General features: G+C 30.4%; 1 protein-coding gene across 2 annotated transcripts in view; it reads left to right on the top strand.

Moving 5' to 3' along the window:
* LOC106459248 (serine/threonine-protein kinase MRCK alpha-like) overlaps positions 1-17,261 on the top strand; it is a 143,320-nt gene that overhangs the window by 99,496 nt on the left and 26,563 nt on the right. The window contains exons 14-29 of one of the 2 annotated variants that reach the window (XM_022385785.1): positions 1,642-1,748; positions 2,564-2,699; positions 3,899-4,071; positions 4,266-4,407; positions 5,836-5,879; positions 6,116-6,221; positions 7,989-8,113; positions 8,707-8,806; positions 9,878-10,026; positions 10,528-10,643; positions 11,029-11,153; positions 12,733-12,801; positions 13,429-13,540; positions 14,383-14,454; positions 15,123-15,187; positions 16,785-16,924. In XM_022385785.1, coding sequence (XP_022241493.1) covers positions 1,642-1,748; positions 2,564-2,699; positions 3,899-4,071; positions 4,266-4,407; positions 5,836-5,879; positions 6,116-6,221; positions 7,989-8,113; positions 8,707-8,806; positions 9,878-10,026; positions 10,528-10,643; positions 11,029-11,153; positions 12,733-12,801; positions 13,429-13,540; positions 14,383-14,454; positions 15,123-15,187; positions 16,785-16,924 — 1,781 coding nt within the window. Of the gene's footprint in view, positions 1-1,641; positions 1,749-2,563; positions 2,700-3,898; positions 4,072-4,265; positions 4,408-5,835; positions 5,880-6,115; positions 6,222-7,988; positions 8,114-8,706; positions 8,807-9,877; positions 10,027-10,527; positions 10,644-10,992; positions 11,154-12,732; positions 12,802-13,428; positions 13,541-14,382; positions 14,455-15,122; positions 15,188-16,784; positions 16,925-17,261 lie in introns of both variants that reach the window. The other variant, XM_013918850.2, reaches the window with a different exon arrangement.

Below are 17,261 nucleotides of genomic sequence, written 5' to 3'. Positions count from 1 at the left end.
CCACCAACTTTGGCCACTTCTGCAGTCGTTAACCTAGAATCCATTTCAATACTCCTCTTGACAGCCCTTTTTGTCCTCTCAGATGGACCAGGACGACCCGGACACTACTCAATTGTTTCCTAGCCGTGTTTCCTGAACTGCATGATGATTCTGTTGACTGTCGAAAGCGGGATTCCCAAATTCTGCAAAATTTGCCACTGACTTATTCCACCATCTGCTTGACCAACTATCCTTCCTCTAACAAAATCTGACAATTCAAAAGAACCTTGAGTTCTAGGCATGTTGTAGCACAAAATAATTAGTGTGCGGACTATTTTCATTTATATAGTGCTCTGTGAACACAAATTAGTTAGTATAAATCAATTAAATGACGAAAAATTAGGTGTCTATTTACTTGTGACCACTCAGTGTAGTATGGATCACCCCTTATAAACATAACACACACAACTAATATGCTCTCTTCCTGCAGCCATAGCCTATTCACTAGAGTCGAAGTGAGCACACACTGTATGATATGATTGAGCCTCAACCACACTATACATATTGGCTCGCCAACTGCTTGTGTGCAATTGCTCAGATGTTCATTCTGCCTGTTCCTGCGATACTTGTGGCTCATTTTGCTCTTTCCCCTTACATTCTGCACAAAGTGCAACAGGATACAGACTCCCACAGGATGCCCTTGCCAATGGATGTCACACTCCGTATGCTTCCTTTTGGCACTCTCTGAAGGGTGCTCATCTAGGTAAACTTTTGAAACTGGCCCCTTCAACACTTCAGTGTGGGATTCTAACATTTCTGTGTGTACTGGTGAGTTATCTTCTCAGAAGTTAACATTTTTCTTACATGAAAATCTATTTCTGATAGATACTTATCTCTTCACATGCTCATTCCTACCCGTCCTCCCACTTTTGGTGCACATTTTTTGGTTTTGCCTTGTCAAAAAAATGACACTATCAGGAGTACAAGTGCATTGGGGGAATTGTAACTTTTATCACATGATGATGATGCCATCATGCATCAGTGTAGTTCACATTAAACGTGAATTTAGGTGGGAGTTACCTCAGAGCTACTGGCTTACAAATCTCATAGGCAGATGCACAAGGAAGATAACATTTTTGCATGAGGATGTGAGTATTTATCGTAGATACATTTTCAGATAAAGAAAGTGTTAACATAACAAGTATTAGGTGTATTAAGTAATTTTTTTGGTTTGTTTGCTTTATTTTACAAAATGTTTTATTTTTAATTTCAAGAATGAAAAATGTTTTGAAAACTTGTTTTTTGAAAGGGTCCTAATATTTTAAAGAATATAAATTTAATGTGTAAAAACTTAACAAACAAAATAGTTTTACAGTAATTAGCTATATAAAAAATATGGGTAATCACTGCACATCTTTATGATTAATTTTTTATTTATTACCATTTATAAAAATTTGTTGTTAAAATGTTGTTTATTTAAAATAGGTATTTACTAGAAGCTGTTATCAGATTAATAAATATTGACAAAATATTGCTATTAGTGAAATATACTTATTATTTAAAGCTTTGTGAATTTGTAAAGTAGTTGAAGGCATAAAACGAGTAACAGGTAAAGCATTTATAAATAACATTTTCCAATATCTATATGTATAATTTCTGAAGGATCTGGAAGAATCTGAGGAAAAGCTAAAACAACAAGCTAAAGAACTTAAAGATGCTCTGGGACAGAAGAAACTTGCCATGTCAGAGTACTCTGAAGTTAGTGATAAGTAAGTGTTTGTTGTATGTGATATCGTTGATACAATCAAAATGAGCTTAGAACATGAAAATGGTGGAATATTTATGAGCCCGTGACTATAACAGTCTTAACAATTCTGTTCACCCCCCAGTGGCACAGCGGTATGTCTGCGAACTTACAATGCTAGAAACCGGGTTTCGATACCCGTGGTGGGCAGAGCACAGATAGCCCTTGTGTAGCTTTGTGCATAATTAAAAACAAACAAACAATTCTGTTCAGTTTTTGTTTTTCATTTTAAAGGTCCTTAAATATAAAAATTTGTTTTGTGGAGTTTCAACTTGTTTGTGTCTATAGTAACATTCACTTTTAGGAAAAAAAAATTCACATTGTTATGATTGTTTATTCTGGCAGTTGATAAAAAAAACATTCACTTTTAAAACAAAACTTATTTTACTGTAAAAATGTAGAAAAATTTCACTTGAATAACAGCTTGGTTTCTCTTACGTTTTGACTGTAGGTTGATGAAACAAGTAGGAGTATATGATTCAGTAAAACATATAAACAGAGTTCTCATTGAAGTGTTTATGAAGATGGATATTTGTGTGAAACTTCAGTAGTTTCTTCTATTTTTATAAAACTTCTGTTATCAATGAAGAGTTTCTAATGGTGGATCTTTGTGTGAAACTTCAGCTAATTACCTTTATTTCCATAAAGCACTTCCTTTTTAGATAGCTGATTTTTGTGTAACTAAGTACTTAATCAAATTTTGACAAATGATCTTATGTCAAGATATATGAGTTGTGAATTTAGAAACCAAGTTTTAATTTAACTGGTCTTTTCCACAAGGTTGTCAGAATTGCGAGCCCAGAAACAGAAGCTCTCCAGACAAGTGCGAGATAAAGAAGAAGAAGTAGAAAATGCCATGCAGAAAATTGATAGTTTGCGCCAAGAGTTGAGAAAAGCTGAAAAGCTAAGGAGAGAGGTAGTTATAATTTCAACAACAGTTGTTATGGTGTGAATGCCTTACATAAGCTGGCAAATCACAATTATAATTAATTTTACTTTTCATAAGACATTAGTATTAGGCCTGTTATGTTTTTAAATGCTACTTCTTTACCTAGTCTCAAAAATCCCCAAAGAACTAGATAAATAATATGGTATTTGAATGTATACTAGGCCTAATATCAATGTCTTATGACATTTATAATTAATCATATTTATGATATCTCTTTGTGTTTCAATATGTTACCGTCAACATTCTTGTTATATAAAATAAGTGTTTGTTTAGATAATAAACCACATATGTTTGTTTTTGCTTTTAGTGATCAGTTTGAAGGACTGTTAATTTCAAAACACCTGTTTTTTTCCCCACTGCATCTTGCAACAAGCTCATTTTAATTGCATTTCCCACAACCTTCTATTTAATCATGTTATTATCCATTTTTATTGTTTGATAAATAATTAATTAGTTGATAATTTCCAGTGCCTGAAGTTAATTTTAATGTGGTAACTTTCACTCTTATAGTTGTTGTTTTTTTCGACACTGATATCATTTTAAACCAAAGCAATATGCAATTAATTTGGTTATAAAAACTAGTTCTGAAAATATTTGAATAAAAAACTGTCTTCAGTCATTGTCGACTAACTCACAAAACCCAAGTGTAGTGAATTGTTTGGATCTCTGAATATTAATCTTATTCTGCACCCAAATGATAGTTTTCTTGGTATGTAGAAATGTTTTTTCTAGTATTATAGAAGATTTCTTCTTGATAGTCTAAAAATAGGACTTTTATAACAATACTTGAAATGGAGCATCAAACTCGAACTTTCCTCAAAAGAACTCCAACAATAGTAATTGAGTAGTATTTATCATAGGAAACATAATTAGCATAATCATATATCTTTTGTCTTATTATAATAAATCTTCTATAATTACTTTAAATGCAATTTTTGAAGATATCGGGTAGTTTCTTGTAGTTACAAGACGAGATTTAAAGACTCGTACATCGTCATTTCAATTGTATACATATGTAGAATATGTATGTTTCACTAAAAAAGCAAGGAAAAGGAATTTTCTATAATGCTAAGCTAGAATAAGATTGGGATTTAAGAAACTATCAAAACTCAGGTATAAGAGTAACAATTAACATCTACATCAGTGTGTTTGTTTCTGTCAACAAGTTTGAGTTCCACTTTGAAGAGTCACAAACAGAGGTGTCCAAAGAGAAGAGGATGAGAGAACGTAGTGAAGATTATGTTCGCCACCTGGAGGAAGAATTAGAGTCTTTAAAACAGAGACAAGTTGGGCGAGCTACAAACAACACAAATTCAGAGGCCACTCAGGAAATCAACAGGTGATTACAGTAATGATTTATAATTTGTTCTTGATTTTAGAGTCTGTTTTCCTTCCTCTACAAATGATCCAAGTTTTAAAATTACTGGAAATGTGCACAAGACCTCAGTAATTGAGAACAAACCATGCACTCAACACAGCTGGAGAAATATACGTCTTTGTAATTACTGACCCTCTCTGTATTTTTCTCTTTAGATTAAAAACTGAACTAGAAAACTTGAATGGCCAACACAAAACAGCTCTTGGCCAACAACAAGCCAAGTACACAACAGAAGTAACTAACCTTAAGGAACAAGTGCAGGAAGCAGACAACAAAGTAGAGATACTTCAGAAAGAAGTGAGAGCAATCAGTTTAAATATTACAGTGAAAAACATATCAAGTATTTTTGTTTTAAAGCAGCAATGCTGGTCATATCACTTAACAAGTGTGTTTGTGGATTATAATCAGTAAAAAATTTACTTATAGTGTGTGGCATAGTAACAGTTACCATATGGCTGAACAAGTTTTAATGATATCCTGTTTGAATAATCACAGCAAAAAATATTACTTATTATGTCTTGTGCAACAATATTTTTAACATATTTTACTTGATAATGTATTTTGAATTATCACAATAAAAATGCACAATGTGTCAAGTGTGAGAACAGTTAACATATGGCTTAAATGTTGTTTGAAATTGTCCTATTTAAATAGATTAAATGTGGTTGATAATGCTCTGTCTAAATAGCTCAACAAGTATTGGTTGAGAGTGTCCTGCCCAAACAATTTAAGTTTGATTGATAACATTCTGTGTAAAAACACTGTAAGTGCTGGTTGGTAATATTTTGTCTAAACAGATTAAGTGTAGTTGTTAATGTTCTGTCAAAACAGATTAAGTGTAGTTGTTAATGTTCTGTCAAAACAGCTTAAATGTTTGTTGATATTGTTCTATCTAAACAGCTTAATTGTTGGTTAATAGTTCTGTTTAACCAGCTTAAGTGTGGTTGATAATATTATGTCTAAACAGCTTAACTGTTGGTTGATAGTTCTGTTCAAATAGCTTAAATGTGGTTGGTAATATTCTGTCTAAACGGCTTAACAAATATTGGTTGAAAGTATCCTGTCTAAACAGATTAAGTGTGGTTGATAATGCTCTGTCTAAACAACTTAAGTGTTTTTGATAATTAACATTCTGTCTGAACAGCTAATACCATATCTAAAGAGCTTAACAAGTGTTGGTTAAAAGTGTTCGGCCTAAACAGCTTAAATGTTGGTTGATAATGTTCTTTCTAAACAATTTGAACAAGTGTTGGTTAAAAGTGTCCTGTCTAAACAGCTTAAGTGTTGGTCAAAAGTGTCCTGTCTGTAAACAGCTTAACAAGTGTTGGTTCATAATGAGGATCAGTAATCTATATGTTGTCCTGGTTGTTATGACATTCTGTTAGTAGCTGTAAAATTAAGATCAACATAAATTTTGTTAATTAATTTATTTATTAAAGAAATGTCTTCTATTATCCAAGACTTGTAATTGTTTAATGATATATCACTTTGTTTTTATTCTTTTCACATATAATTTTATTTGTTAGGGTTCAGTTTTATGATTTATTAGTACTGTTCACATTTTATTTTTTCCTTATACAGAACATTTGTTTTGCTGAGCAACATATTAGTTTCAGTTCCAGACTTATGCAGTTTAGGCTTTATATCCTTTCAGTATTTAACTAACATAAACTGTTCAAGTTAATTTTTGGAATTAACTTTCTCTATATTTACTTGTATTTTCAGATCTCAGGGCTTAAAGAAAAACTTGAACAAGCAAGATCAGAGAGGTGAGTTTACTTTTCTGTTTGAATTGGGTTTGATATGTAATTATTCCGTAGTTACAAGTACTTGGTATAATATTTACCATTACAAGACTGTTGTATTACCTTACTAGACTCAGGTGTAATGTCACATATGGTAAAATAGTATATTTTACTGCATTGAATTAAAAACATATGTTTTACATGGTCATAAATATTTGCTTACAGTTACTGAATAAAAATTTACTGTCCTGAAATTTCAGTGCCTTAGAAAACCAAGAAATGGTTAACGAAATGAAACGTATTCATGAACGAGAGAAAAATATGCTTCATGAGGAAAACAAAAAACTTGTGCAAGAAATAGAACGGGTAAGAGAGAGAAAGAAATCCTTCAGATTCCTATTGTTTATTTAGAAGTATTAATAGTATTTTATAATGCAAGTGACAAATATATAATAAGTGGATTTGTTTTTCTTTTTATCTTTAAATAATGTAAGACTAACAAGTACTGTTTCATGTGAGTTATTTATACTGATTATCTACACTGTAATAAGGCTTAGTAGTACTTTGTTATCTCATTCATTTTAGTTTGTATTATAATAAGATGACCTGGGGTAGAGCTGAATGATTAACTTGATGAATTAATGTAATTGATTACCTATGATCATCAATTACATCGATTCGTGTTTTTAAATAACTGGTTAATCAAAATTACAATTAACACGATCACAGTGTCAAAAATGATCAAATAATTGAAGTAACTGTTTCTAATTATTACTGTTTTCAGTTATTTCAACGATCCAAGTAATCAAAATACTGCCATTATAATTTATCATTTTATTTTCAATTGATTCAAGGTTTTTCAGCTTAATCAATTGGTGTTACATCTCAGGAAAATAATTAAATAATTGAAGTTAGTGTTTATTTATTAAAACTCTCCAAGTCTCATCCGAGAATGAGTGTAATTGACTAAAGCCCAATGATTAATTGGTTAGGAAATTCCATTAATTTCCAAGCTCTAAAATACAGTAGTACTTTACTCTGTTCGTTTGATCATTTATAGTATATAATGTTTAGTAGTACTGTATCAAGGGCTTTCTAGTTATTTACATTAATAATATTTAGTAGTACTGTATTATGAGCATTCCAGTTATTTATGGTATAATAAGATTTAGTAGCATTGTATCATGGACATTCCAGTTTTTTATGTTATATTAAGACTTGGTACTGTTTCATGGACATTCCAGTTTTTTGTGTTATATTAAGACTTAGTGGTACTGTATCATGGACATTCCAGTTGGTGAAATGCCTTGATTTGTAATTGACTGTGTCATACAAGGATAAAGAAAGTTATACATAATCCTAATCAATGTTATTAAAAAGTAAATAGCTGGAATATCCACAATACAATATTAATAAATCTTATTACAACATAAGTAACTGGAATGCCCATTATATAGTACCACTAAATCTTATTATAACATAAATAACTGGAATGTCCATGATACAGTCCCACTAAATCTTATTATAACATAAATAACTGGAATGTCCATGATACAGTACCACTGAGTCTTAATATAACATAAATAACTGGAATGTCCATGATACAGTACCACTAAGTCTTAATATAACATAAATAACTGGAATGTCCATGATACAGTACCACTAAGTCTTAATATAACACAAAAAACTGGAATGTCCATGAAACAGTACCAAGTCTTAATATAACACAAATTTTCAAAGTTTTCGTTTTATTCATCTCTAACATAAGGTATGCTGAGTTACTTTTTTTCCATGGTGTGGTTGTTGGTGTTTGTAAACTGCATAATTAGCATGGTCAATACAGAATATGAATAACTTTCTTCATCTTAGATGTATATACTCCAGCACAAGCCTAAGTTTCACACTTATAATTTTATTCAGTTCCATCAAAAGTTATGCTGGGTTAGTCATTTACCACAGTGTGATTGTTGGCTCTGTACAGATCACTTAATTAACACAGTTGCTGTAGGATATAGATAACTTTCTTTATCCTGACCTTACATATTTCAACATATAATTTCCTTCACTGGAGTTATCTCTCAATGTTTTTTGCACCTATTTAAAAAAAAAAACTAGTTTAATGTAATCTTTCAGTTATCAGAAGGAATAAGAAAACAACAAGATGAGAAGAAACGAGTAGAGGAAGAGTTAAATCAACTGTTGGAAAAGAAAGACTCCATAGCTCAGTGGGAAGCTCAGATTAGTGAAATAATTCAGTGGTATGAAAGTATTATTTATATTGAGAAAATGTTTTAAAAATATAAATTACCATTCTGATTCTATGAACCAAGTAAAGGGCACTTTGAATATCTTACACAGATCACCACTACAAGAAGACTTGTTTTGTTCTTTGTGTTACTAACGAGGGGTTGAAATTCTTAAAGAGTAGATTGCAATTATGTTTTCATTTTTCCACTAGTGATGATAAAAAATGCACTACTGAATGCTACCACATTAATTTTACACTCGATATTTTGAATAAAATCTGGTATTGAAGTAGATCACCAGTTGTGAAATTTGACAATTTTTCTTTAAAAAAAAAAAAGTCACAGATTTTAGTACTTCTGATTTTATAACTATGACAGAAGTTACAGATATTTCTTTTAAGACATTACATGATTTAAAATTTTTCTGTTTAGATAGTCTTTTTACCAGGCTATTACTAACTTCTTTTTAATTAAAGAATAGGCTTAACAGAATTATTATCAAAAATAAGTATAAAAGTCCCCAATTTCATATAATAATCAGCTTGAGCTAATAAATCATTTCACAAGAAAACTAAAACCAATACTGATAACTTTTTTTTTCCTAGGGTTAGTGATGAGAAGGATGCCAGGGGGTACCTTCAAGCTTTGGCTACTAAGATGACTGAAGAACTAGAATGGTTGAAAATGAGTGGTGTTCCTTCTGCTGTATGCATTTTTTGTGTGTTAGCTTGATAATATTTTTTCAGCATTTTATGTACTGACTGTGAGAAACAAATTTTATTTTTAATGATATAAAGTATTGTATTCTTGACCTTCCTGTTCTTCTATTCTTAACTTTGTTTATCACAAGCTTTGTTTAACTTTATAGAATATTTCACTTGAATTAAGGTACAAATAAACATAGAAAAATAGAATAAAGCCATCTTTTAAACAAATAGTTAATTGGTACCACAATTCTTTGTTTATTGTGTTTAATGCTTATTATTATTTTAGTTGACATATTTATGTTTTACCAAATATTTTTATTTGTATGTTCTTTTGTGTGACTTCATTTCACATTATTTGTTTTCTATACTTTAATAAGGTACTATACCCACTGAGTTACGGTATTTATAACTTCATTGTTCAGTAACCAAGACGTTTTGCACTCACTGAGTAATGATTATAGTTTCATTGTTTGGCATCATAATAATTGAAATTTTGGAGGTAAATGAATGTAAACCCACTACAGAGAAACAATATGGCATTGTAATAACTGAGTTAAGGAGTAAATAGTTCAGCATGTTATTTTTTTTAAAGGTTGTACAGCAGTACCACCTAGTAACATGGGCAACAACAAAAAATATGATTAATATTGCAATGTATTTTACATATAAAATTAGTTATTTTTTCCAATGTTTTGTGTTTAACTCTTATACTGAGAATTGAAACTGGCAAAAATGTAAAACTGCTCAGTATGTGGACCCTGTTGGTTATGTATGGTATTAAAACAAGAAAGTAATATGAGGGTTAATGCAGCTTAGAACTAGTACGATTCAGCTCCACTTGTAGAATTATGGGATAACATAACAGAAACTTGTTTCACTGAATTAAGGGTCTATATAGAAAACTAACTATATTATTGTATTTACAAAATTAAGGGTCATAAAATAACATGGTGTTCCTATTAATTTTTTTTACACAACTTTAATCATTTGAAATATTTCTTTGATTTTGAGAAATTGAATATCATGAAAGTTGTGATTCAAAATTCAGAGTATTGTTGTGTTTTGCTAGGAGAAAAACTGGAGAAACCGACGATCCCAGAAGTTAGATAAGATGGAACTTTTAAATCTTCAGTCAAGCTTAAACAGTGAAATTCACGCCAAGCAAGCAATTGGTGAAGAACTATCTCATGTACGAGCAGATCTAGTAGCCCAACAAAAGTAGGTATAGGTGAAGAATTGTTTTATGTAGGTGCAAAACAAGGGGCCATAAAGCAATGTATCATCTAAAAAGTTTTTCAATGCACTCAAAATAAACTATGTTTTATCAAAAACTAATAGTTTTTAATGTCCTGTGAACTCAGATTTTTAGATTTAGTTTAAATGTTTTCTGTTGTGTTTTCCTAACTTAAAACATCAGTATAGGACCATGTCTTAAGTGAAACTATAATAGTGCATATTATGAAGTAAAATTTAAGCTGATTTATATAGCTTCTAACTATTATAGTTAAAAGAAATATATCACATATCAGCTTCTAACTATTATAGTTGAAAGAAATATGTCACATATGTGAATGTAACAATATAAATTTTCTCAAGAAAAACCTCTAAATAATTTCTTTAGCTACACCAGCTGTAATTATCCCTTTACTATTATTATGTATTTTATTTTTAGTTTGTAAGTAAAGGTTTTTTTAAAGTGTTTGGATGTTATTTTCCCAGAGAACTGAGAGAATGTCAGCAGAAGTTGGAGTTGTCTCGTAAGGAATTGCTTAAAAAGGATTCTCACATCAAAGAACTTCAACTCAAGCTTGAAAGGATAGAAAGTGGGGAAAGATGTTAGTATGAAATTTAGGATAGACAAGATATATAATTGTAGAAAGAATAATTATGTTAGTTTTAATAAATCCAGCAAAAAATAAGGAAGTAGAAAGGAGTTTATAAAAAGAAAGACTGTAAACCATGTGTGTAAATAGAACATGTACGTCATTCTTGTTGTAATAAGAGTATAAAACAAGACAACATGTTTAATTAATTTGGTGAATATGCTGATAATATTACATAACTTGAAATTTGTCCCTATGTGAGAGTATCAAATAGTTGTCTCGGAATCTCATTGACATTAAATTATTTCATTGTTATGGTCTTTAAGTATCTTTAAAATTCTCTGTAAATGAATGTTTGTAGATTTAGATCGCCCATCTTCGCAAATGTCTTTCTTAGACCAGTTCTTGAAAGACACGTCTGTACGGCTGGCCCGTAGCGACAGTGGCGAAGCTGGTGATGAGGCAGATGTAGAAGATAACCAGCCTCCTTCTGTATCCAGTGGGAAGTCTAATGTTTCTGATGTGAGTTAGTCATAAAACAAACTCTTGTACCACGTAAAGTGGATTACTCAAATTTGTTGCTAGGGAAGGTGAAAATATTTGGTCATTTTAAATACATTGAACAGTTGTTAACAAATAGTAATGAAGATAGATATGAAATGAATAGCTAGTGCATGTTTCTAACATCAATAGATGATAATTGTTACTAATATGATAAAGCAAGGAATGAGTACACAGTACTCTTGTTTATAAAATAAAGCATGAAATTAACAGGTTTTAATAGATGCTAAAACATCAGGTTGTTTAGGTGATAAGTTTTATTATTAGAATAAAACTTAAATGAATGTCTAACAAATGTTGCTCATAACATAAGCATGAATTGCATGGGTGATAAACTACTATTAAGATAAAACGTGTGTGTGGGAATAGATGCTAATGGTTAAAATGTATATGTATACAGTAGAATTTAAAATGAACAAATGATTGGTGTTGATATAACAATGTTTTACTGGTGGTCATAACAGTTAATGAAATAAGAAACGAACTGAATTGAAACAAAAAACTGCTACTGATGAATGGAAACTAAAATGAACATACTTGTATACAACTGTTTACTAAAGTGGAAACTAAGATAGAGTGGTCAATATTGTTATGATGATAGAGTATGAAAAGAATGAAGTAGTGTGTTTTGTAATGAAAACTGTGTGTACTCACAAAGCAATTGTGATATAATTGTAAGTAAGCTAATGATTAATGTAAGAAACTATTATTGATTATTAGGTAAAAAAAAATATAAATTGTTACAGATGTAGACAACTTTTTCATTTGACTGAACTTACAAGGTAGTGTCAGTGTCATTAAATAACTACACTGTCAATTATTGTTTTTTATTTGTACTTACACTCTTATTAAAGTAGTGTTTGTACTTCAGAACCTTTCTGTGTCTGTACTTATATATTAGGCTAGGGTTTTTAGTTATACTCTGGGTTGTATTTTTAATTATTAATTGTATTACTTGTACTGACAGATAGTGTTTTTATTTTTACTTGCACTTTTATTAAAGTAGTGTTTATACTCTGGGTTGTATCTTTAATTATTAATTGTATTACTTGTACTGACAGATAGTGTTTTTATTTTTACTTGCACTTTTATTAAAGTAGTGTTTTTACTTCAGAACCTATCAATGTCTTTACTTATATATATATTAGGTTAGTGTTTTTATTTTTACTAAACTTGTTATGTAGTTTCTTTGCTTCTTCCTAATCTGTAATCTGATGTCTTATACTTACACTGTCAGGTAGTGCTCTACTTCTTAACCTCTCAGGTAGGTCAGTGTTTGTACTTGTAAATAATGCACTAGGCAGTATCATTCTGATTGAACTTTTAGTTAATGTTTTTACTTCTGCTTAACCTTTCAGGTTGTGTTAGCAAAGGCACTCCTAAACAACAGATTAGCAAGTATCAGTGCCTTTAATTCTAATCTACTGAATAGCATTAACTGAGCCTGTCATACAATTTCATTGTAATGTTACCTGTTTTTAACTTGAAATAATTCTAATTAAGTTTTTATCTAATATTTTATAAATTGTTATCTTCCCAGGACCATCTTCCATCACCTGTGTCACCTCTTGTAGAGTCCAAACCAATCATAAATTTACAAACTCCTAAGGTATAAAGTTCTAATTTCATTGTTTGTTTTTCTCATCACTGCAACATTTAAATTTTTACACCATTGCTAAATTATTTTGTATCACATTTATTTTATAAACTTTAATAGGTTTCAGGTTCATCAATACTAGTAGAACCTTTCTCTGTAAAACTGTATCTTTACTGTAACAGCTGTAAAATCTGAATTTGTTCACAATATCTGGTGCAGTCACTAAAGTTGAACAATTTTAAACTCTAGGTGTTAACTAGAATTGTGAACTATTGTTAATTCTTAACATTGACTTGTACTAAACACTGTTTGACTTAGTTTTGAAATAATGTTTTTTTTGTTTTTGTTTTTATAGATGATTATTATTTGTAAGTATGAACTGATTTTAAAATATAGAAGTCATAGGTAAAGACAAAAACTTGACCAGAAAAGTAGTGTTATTGCTTTTTGTTCGTGTTGTTTTTGGGTTTCAGCTAATAAATTGTAAACATTTTTATAATTTTAGCTCATTTTCTTAACAAATCCATCTAAATGTTTTTCTCAACAAATGTTGGGTTTTGAGTTGTTATAAATTCCTTAGATATTTAAAACATTTTGTTTCAAATGAAAAGACCTAATGCAGTTTTATTGCAATTACAGTTACAGGCTAAAGCCCACCAGTTTTTAGTTCGAACTTTTGTTGCCCCTCTGAAGTGTAATCTTTGTACCTCACTCATGGTAGGATTAATCAGACAAGGAGCAGTGTGTGAAGGTATGTTTAATTAATCCCTGTAGTTCTGAAGTGTGAACATTTGCAACTCACTCATGGTAGGATTAATCAGACAAGGAGCAGTATGTGAAGGTATGTTTAATTAACCCCTGTAGTTCTTCTGAAGTGTGAACATTTGCAATCTCACTCATGGTAGGATTAATCAGACAAGGAGCAGTATGTGAAGGTATGTTTAATTAACCCCTGTAGTTCTTCTGAAGTGTGAACATTTGCATCTCATTCATGGTGAAACTATGACTGAGAAGTATATAAGGTATGTAATGAGCCTCTGGAACCCCACTGAAATATGATATTTGTACTTGATTCATTGTGGGTCTAATCAGTATGTGAAAGTATGTATACTGAACTTCTGTGATTTCTCTGATCTTTGATTTTTTTGCCCCTCTCACGCTGGAACTTGTAGAATAGCATATGAAAGTAAGAAGTATAAATCTCCATTTGTTCTATGAGGGATAGTTGTTATATCATACTAAAATTAAGAAAGAGATCACTGTATGAAAGCTAAGAGGATGAATTTCATTACTTCTCTGAAATGTAATATTTGATTTATGTACTTTATATTTACCCCCTTGATCAATGACTTTGTGAAATATTTCTTATTGTCTGTTAATTAAAAGAGATATTTTTGAAAATGCACAAATGGAAATATACAAAGAATAATAACTTTATCACATCTGTGATTGGAAATAAAGTACATATAATGGAATATGTGTATTTCTGAAATGGCCAACAAACTCTGAACTAAATTTATTTTTAAGTTAATTTTTTTTCGTTTTAACAGTAATATAAGCCTAAGCTTAATCAACTTTTTTGTTTTCTATTAGTGTGTGGATTTGCTTGTCATGTAGGATGCCAAGATAAAGTTCCCGCTGTTTGCCCTGTTCCTGCAGACCAGAGTAAGTGAATTTCTAAAAGATGCTGTAGCATTTATTATTTCTCACAATTTTCAGGATAATTCAGATCCTAATTACCTAACTTTGTTTGATTTTTTCCCATTTCTTCATTTTAGAATAGCTTTGATTTCTTTACACTTGGAATAACATGTGTTATTTCTCACATTCCCACATTTCAGAATTATTTTGACTTTTCACACTTGAAAAAGCATGTTTTATTTATTTTATGCTAGCATATCTAAATTACTCTGACTTTTGTAAACTTGAACAGCAAGTGTTTTTCTCTCATTTCTTCATTTAAGAATTAATTTAATTTTTTCATGCTGGAATAATATGTGTTACTTCTCCCTCTTCTTCACTTTAGAAATACTCTGGCTTTTCACATTGAAATAATTTGTTTTATTTCTCTCATTTTCTTTCACCAGAATTATTTTTTGACACCAGTAACTTTTGATATAAGCTGTTTTTTTTTCTTCTGTTTTTAGAGATCACAGTTAATTCCTTTGCACTTATTATTTTCCTGTTCATTTATATCAGAATTATTATTTTCACATTTTTATTGCATGTATTTTTTCTGTCCAGAATTACTTAGTATTTTAATACCAGTGTAGTGTGTATTGTTTCTCATGTTGACCATGGATCAGAAAAAGTTAACTTTAAATCTCTCATAGCTTCAAGGCCTGTGGGAATTGATCCAACCAAAGGAATTGGCACAGCTTATGAAGGCTATGTGAAGGTAGGTTTTGGCTTTTTAGCATTTCTGGGCTATGTGAAGGTGTGTTTTAATCCTTTCATGCCTATTATGTTGTATTTTTACATGAACAAAATGTCAACATCAAGTTTTGAAAATTCTGTCTGATCTTAACTTATCTACAAAATGAAATTATAAGTGGAATATTGAGATTTAAAATTTTCTTTAATGCGTGTTTTATTAGATGGTCTAGATGACTCTTGTACTGTTAAAAATGTAACATATGAAATTATATGTACTTAGTATGATGATAAATACATAGGTGAAACCAGTCGTTCAGAACATGAACATTTTATGAAACACATCGGTGCTATCTTGAGTCTAAAGGGGTCGCTACCAAAAATTGTTTATTGAAACATAGTATAGTAGACAAAACACCATTTAACATTAAGTTCTTAGCCAAATGTAATAGTTTACATGATCATAAGTTAAAAGAATCTCTCGTAATTCAATCTGATAAACCTAAAATAAAACAGAAATAATTCTTGACCTTTGTAATTTTTTTTTTATGTTTTTTATTTTATTTATTTTTTTGATAGCTTGTACTTTTTTTTTGCATGGTCATTCTAATACCTTTTAACATTTGTGAGATAAAATGTGACACTACAATTGTTAAGTTGGTTTTAATTGTTTTATGTGTTTTTTGGTTAACAGTTTGTACATATGATGCTGTAACCCATGAAAAAAGGTGTAAACCAAAATGTCAGTTTGAATGAAATTGTTTTTCTGGTGTGTGGGTAGTCAATTATTAGTAAACATGTTTTATTAATAGTGATTTTGGGTAAATTAAATTTCAAAAATCCAAATGGTTACTACTAGTTTTCAATTTTTGCCCCATGTTTGTAATTTTTATTGGTGGTGGAAAGCTACAGATTTTCAGTGCAGACACAACTTGTCCCTGTATGAAACAAAGCTGGAAAAACATAGATTTTTGGCAAGTGTGATGCTTATTTTTAGCTGGCATGAATTTTTAAAGCTGATAATTTGAAAAAGTAGAACTTCTGCTTTTCTTTTTGTTACAATTTTCCAAGTTTTTGAAGCTAATAAAATCAGAAATATATTGTCTGAAGTCATTAGACCTATATAGTATTGTTGACTTACAAGTATTCACAGAAAATGGCTTCCAGACTAGTGGTCATGGGTGTAATGCATAATGGCATGGTACAGCCTATGTTACATAGCAGTTTTTATTTCATCATAAAACTTTCAAAGGCTTGATGATTGTTATTTTAAACTTTCAGTGAAAGTCACACAAAAATCTAAAAAAAAAATGTTTCATCTGTTATCCAGGTGAAAAATGTTAGCAACAAAAATGTAAGTTATTCCAATTAAAGTAAATTAAGGTAAAATGGATATCAGTTACAAAGAACAGAAAATCCGAGGACATTTTAAAAGTTTTTTGGGCTTTTGTCTTCAAGAAAGAACTCTGGAAACACCATCAATTTTTATGATCTTAGTCAACATGAATACTGTATCTAAACCTTCCATAAAATAAATCATTACATAATTTAGTTTACATGTTATATTTACTTATTATTCATTTATTCAAAAAATTGTCATTAAAATTTTTGTTACTTGTTAGGTTCCAAAACCTGCTGGAGTGAAGAAAGGCTGGATGCGACAGTTTGTGGTTGTTTGTGATTTCAAGTTGTTTTTTTATGATTTACTTCAAGACAAAAATGCCCAACCATCTGTCTGTGTTTCTCAGGTTTTAGACATGAGGTGGGTATTAGAAATAAACCAAAAATTAGGTCTCCCTGTGGCTTGGTGGTAAGTCTGAGCTTATAACAGTAAACACTGGGTTTTAATACCCGTGGTGGGCACAGCATAGATAGTCTATTGTGTAGCTTTGTGCTTTAAAAAACAAAAATAGGATATTTTTCTTCTTTCTAAAATTTAGAAATGTTTCACAGGGAGAAAAGAAAGCTTGCATTTCATTTACAGTTTCAATGTTTTCCTTTTACAAATTGGAAGTCTGCTGTTTACCTTAATTTTCAGTAGTTTATCTGTAAGATATAAACCTAGAAGTCACATTTATATTTACTGAATATATTATGTT

This window comes from Limulus polyphemus, unplaced genomic scaffold, assembly GCF_000517525.1.
Source record: "Limulus polyphemus unplaced genomic scaffold, Limulus_polyphemus-2.1.2 Scaffold26, whole genome shotgun sequence".
In the NCBI taxonomy this organism is placed as follows: Eukaryota; Metazoa; Arthropoda; class Merostomata; order Xiphosura; family Limulidae; genus Limulus; species Limulus polyphemus.
This window is presented reverse-complemented; position numbering and strand designations above follow the sequence as displayed.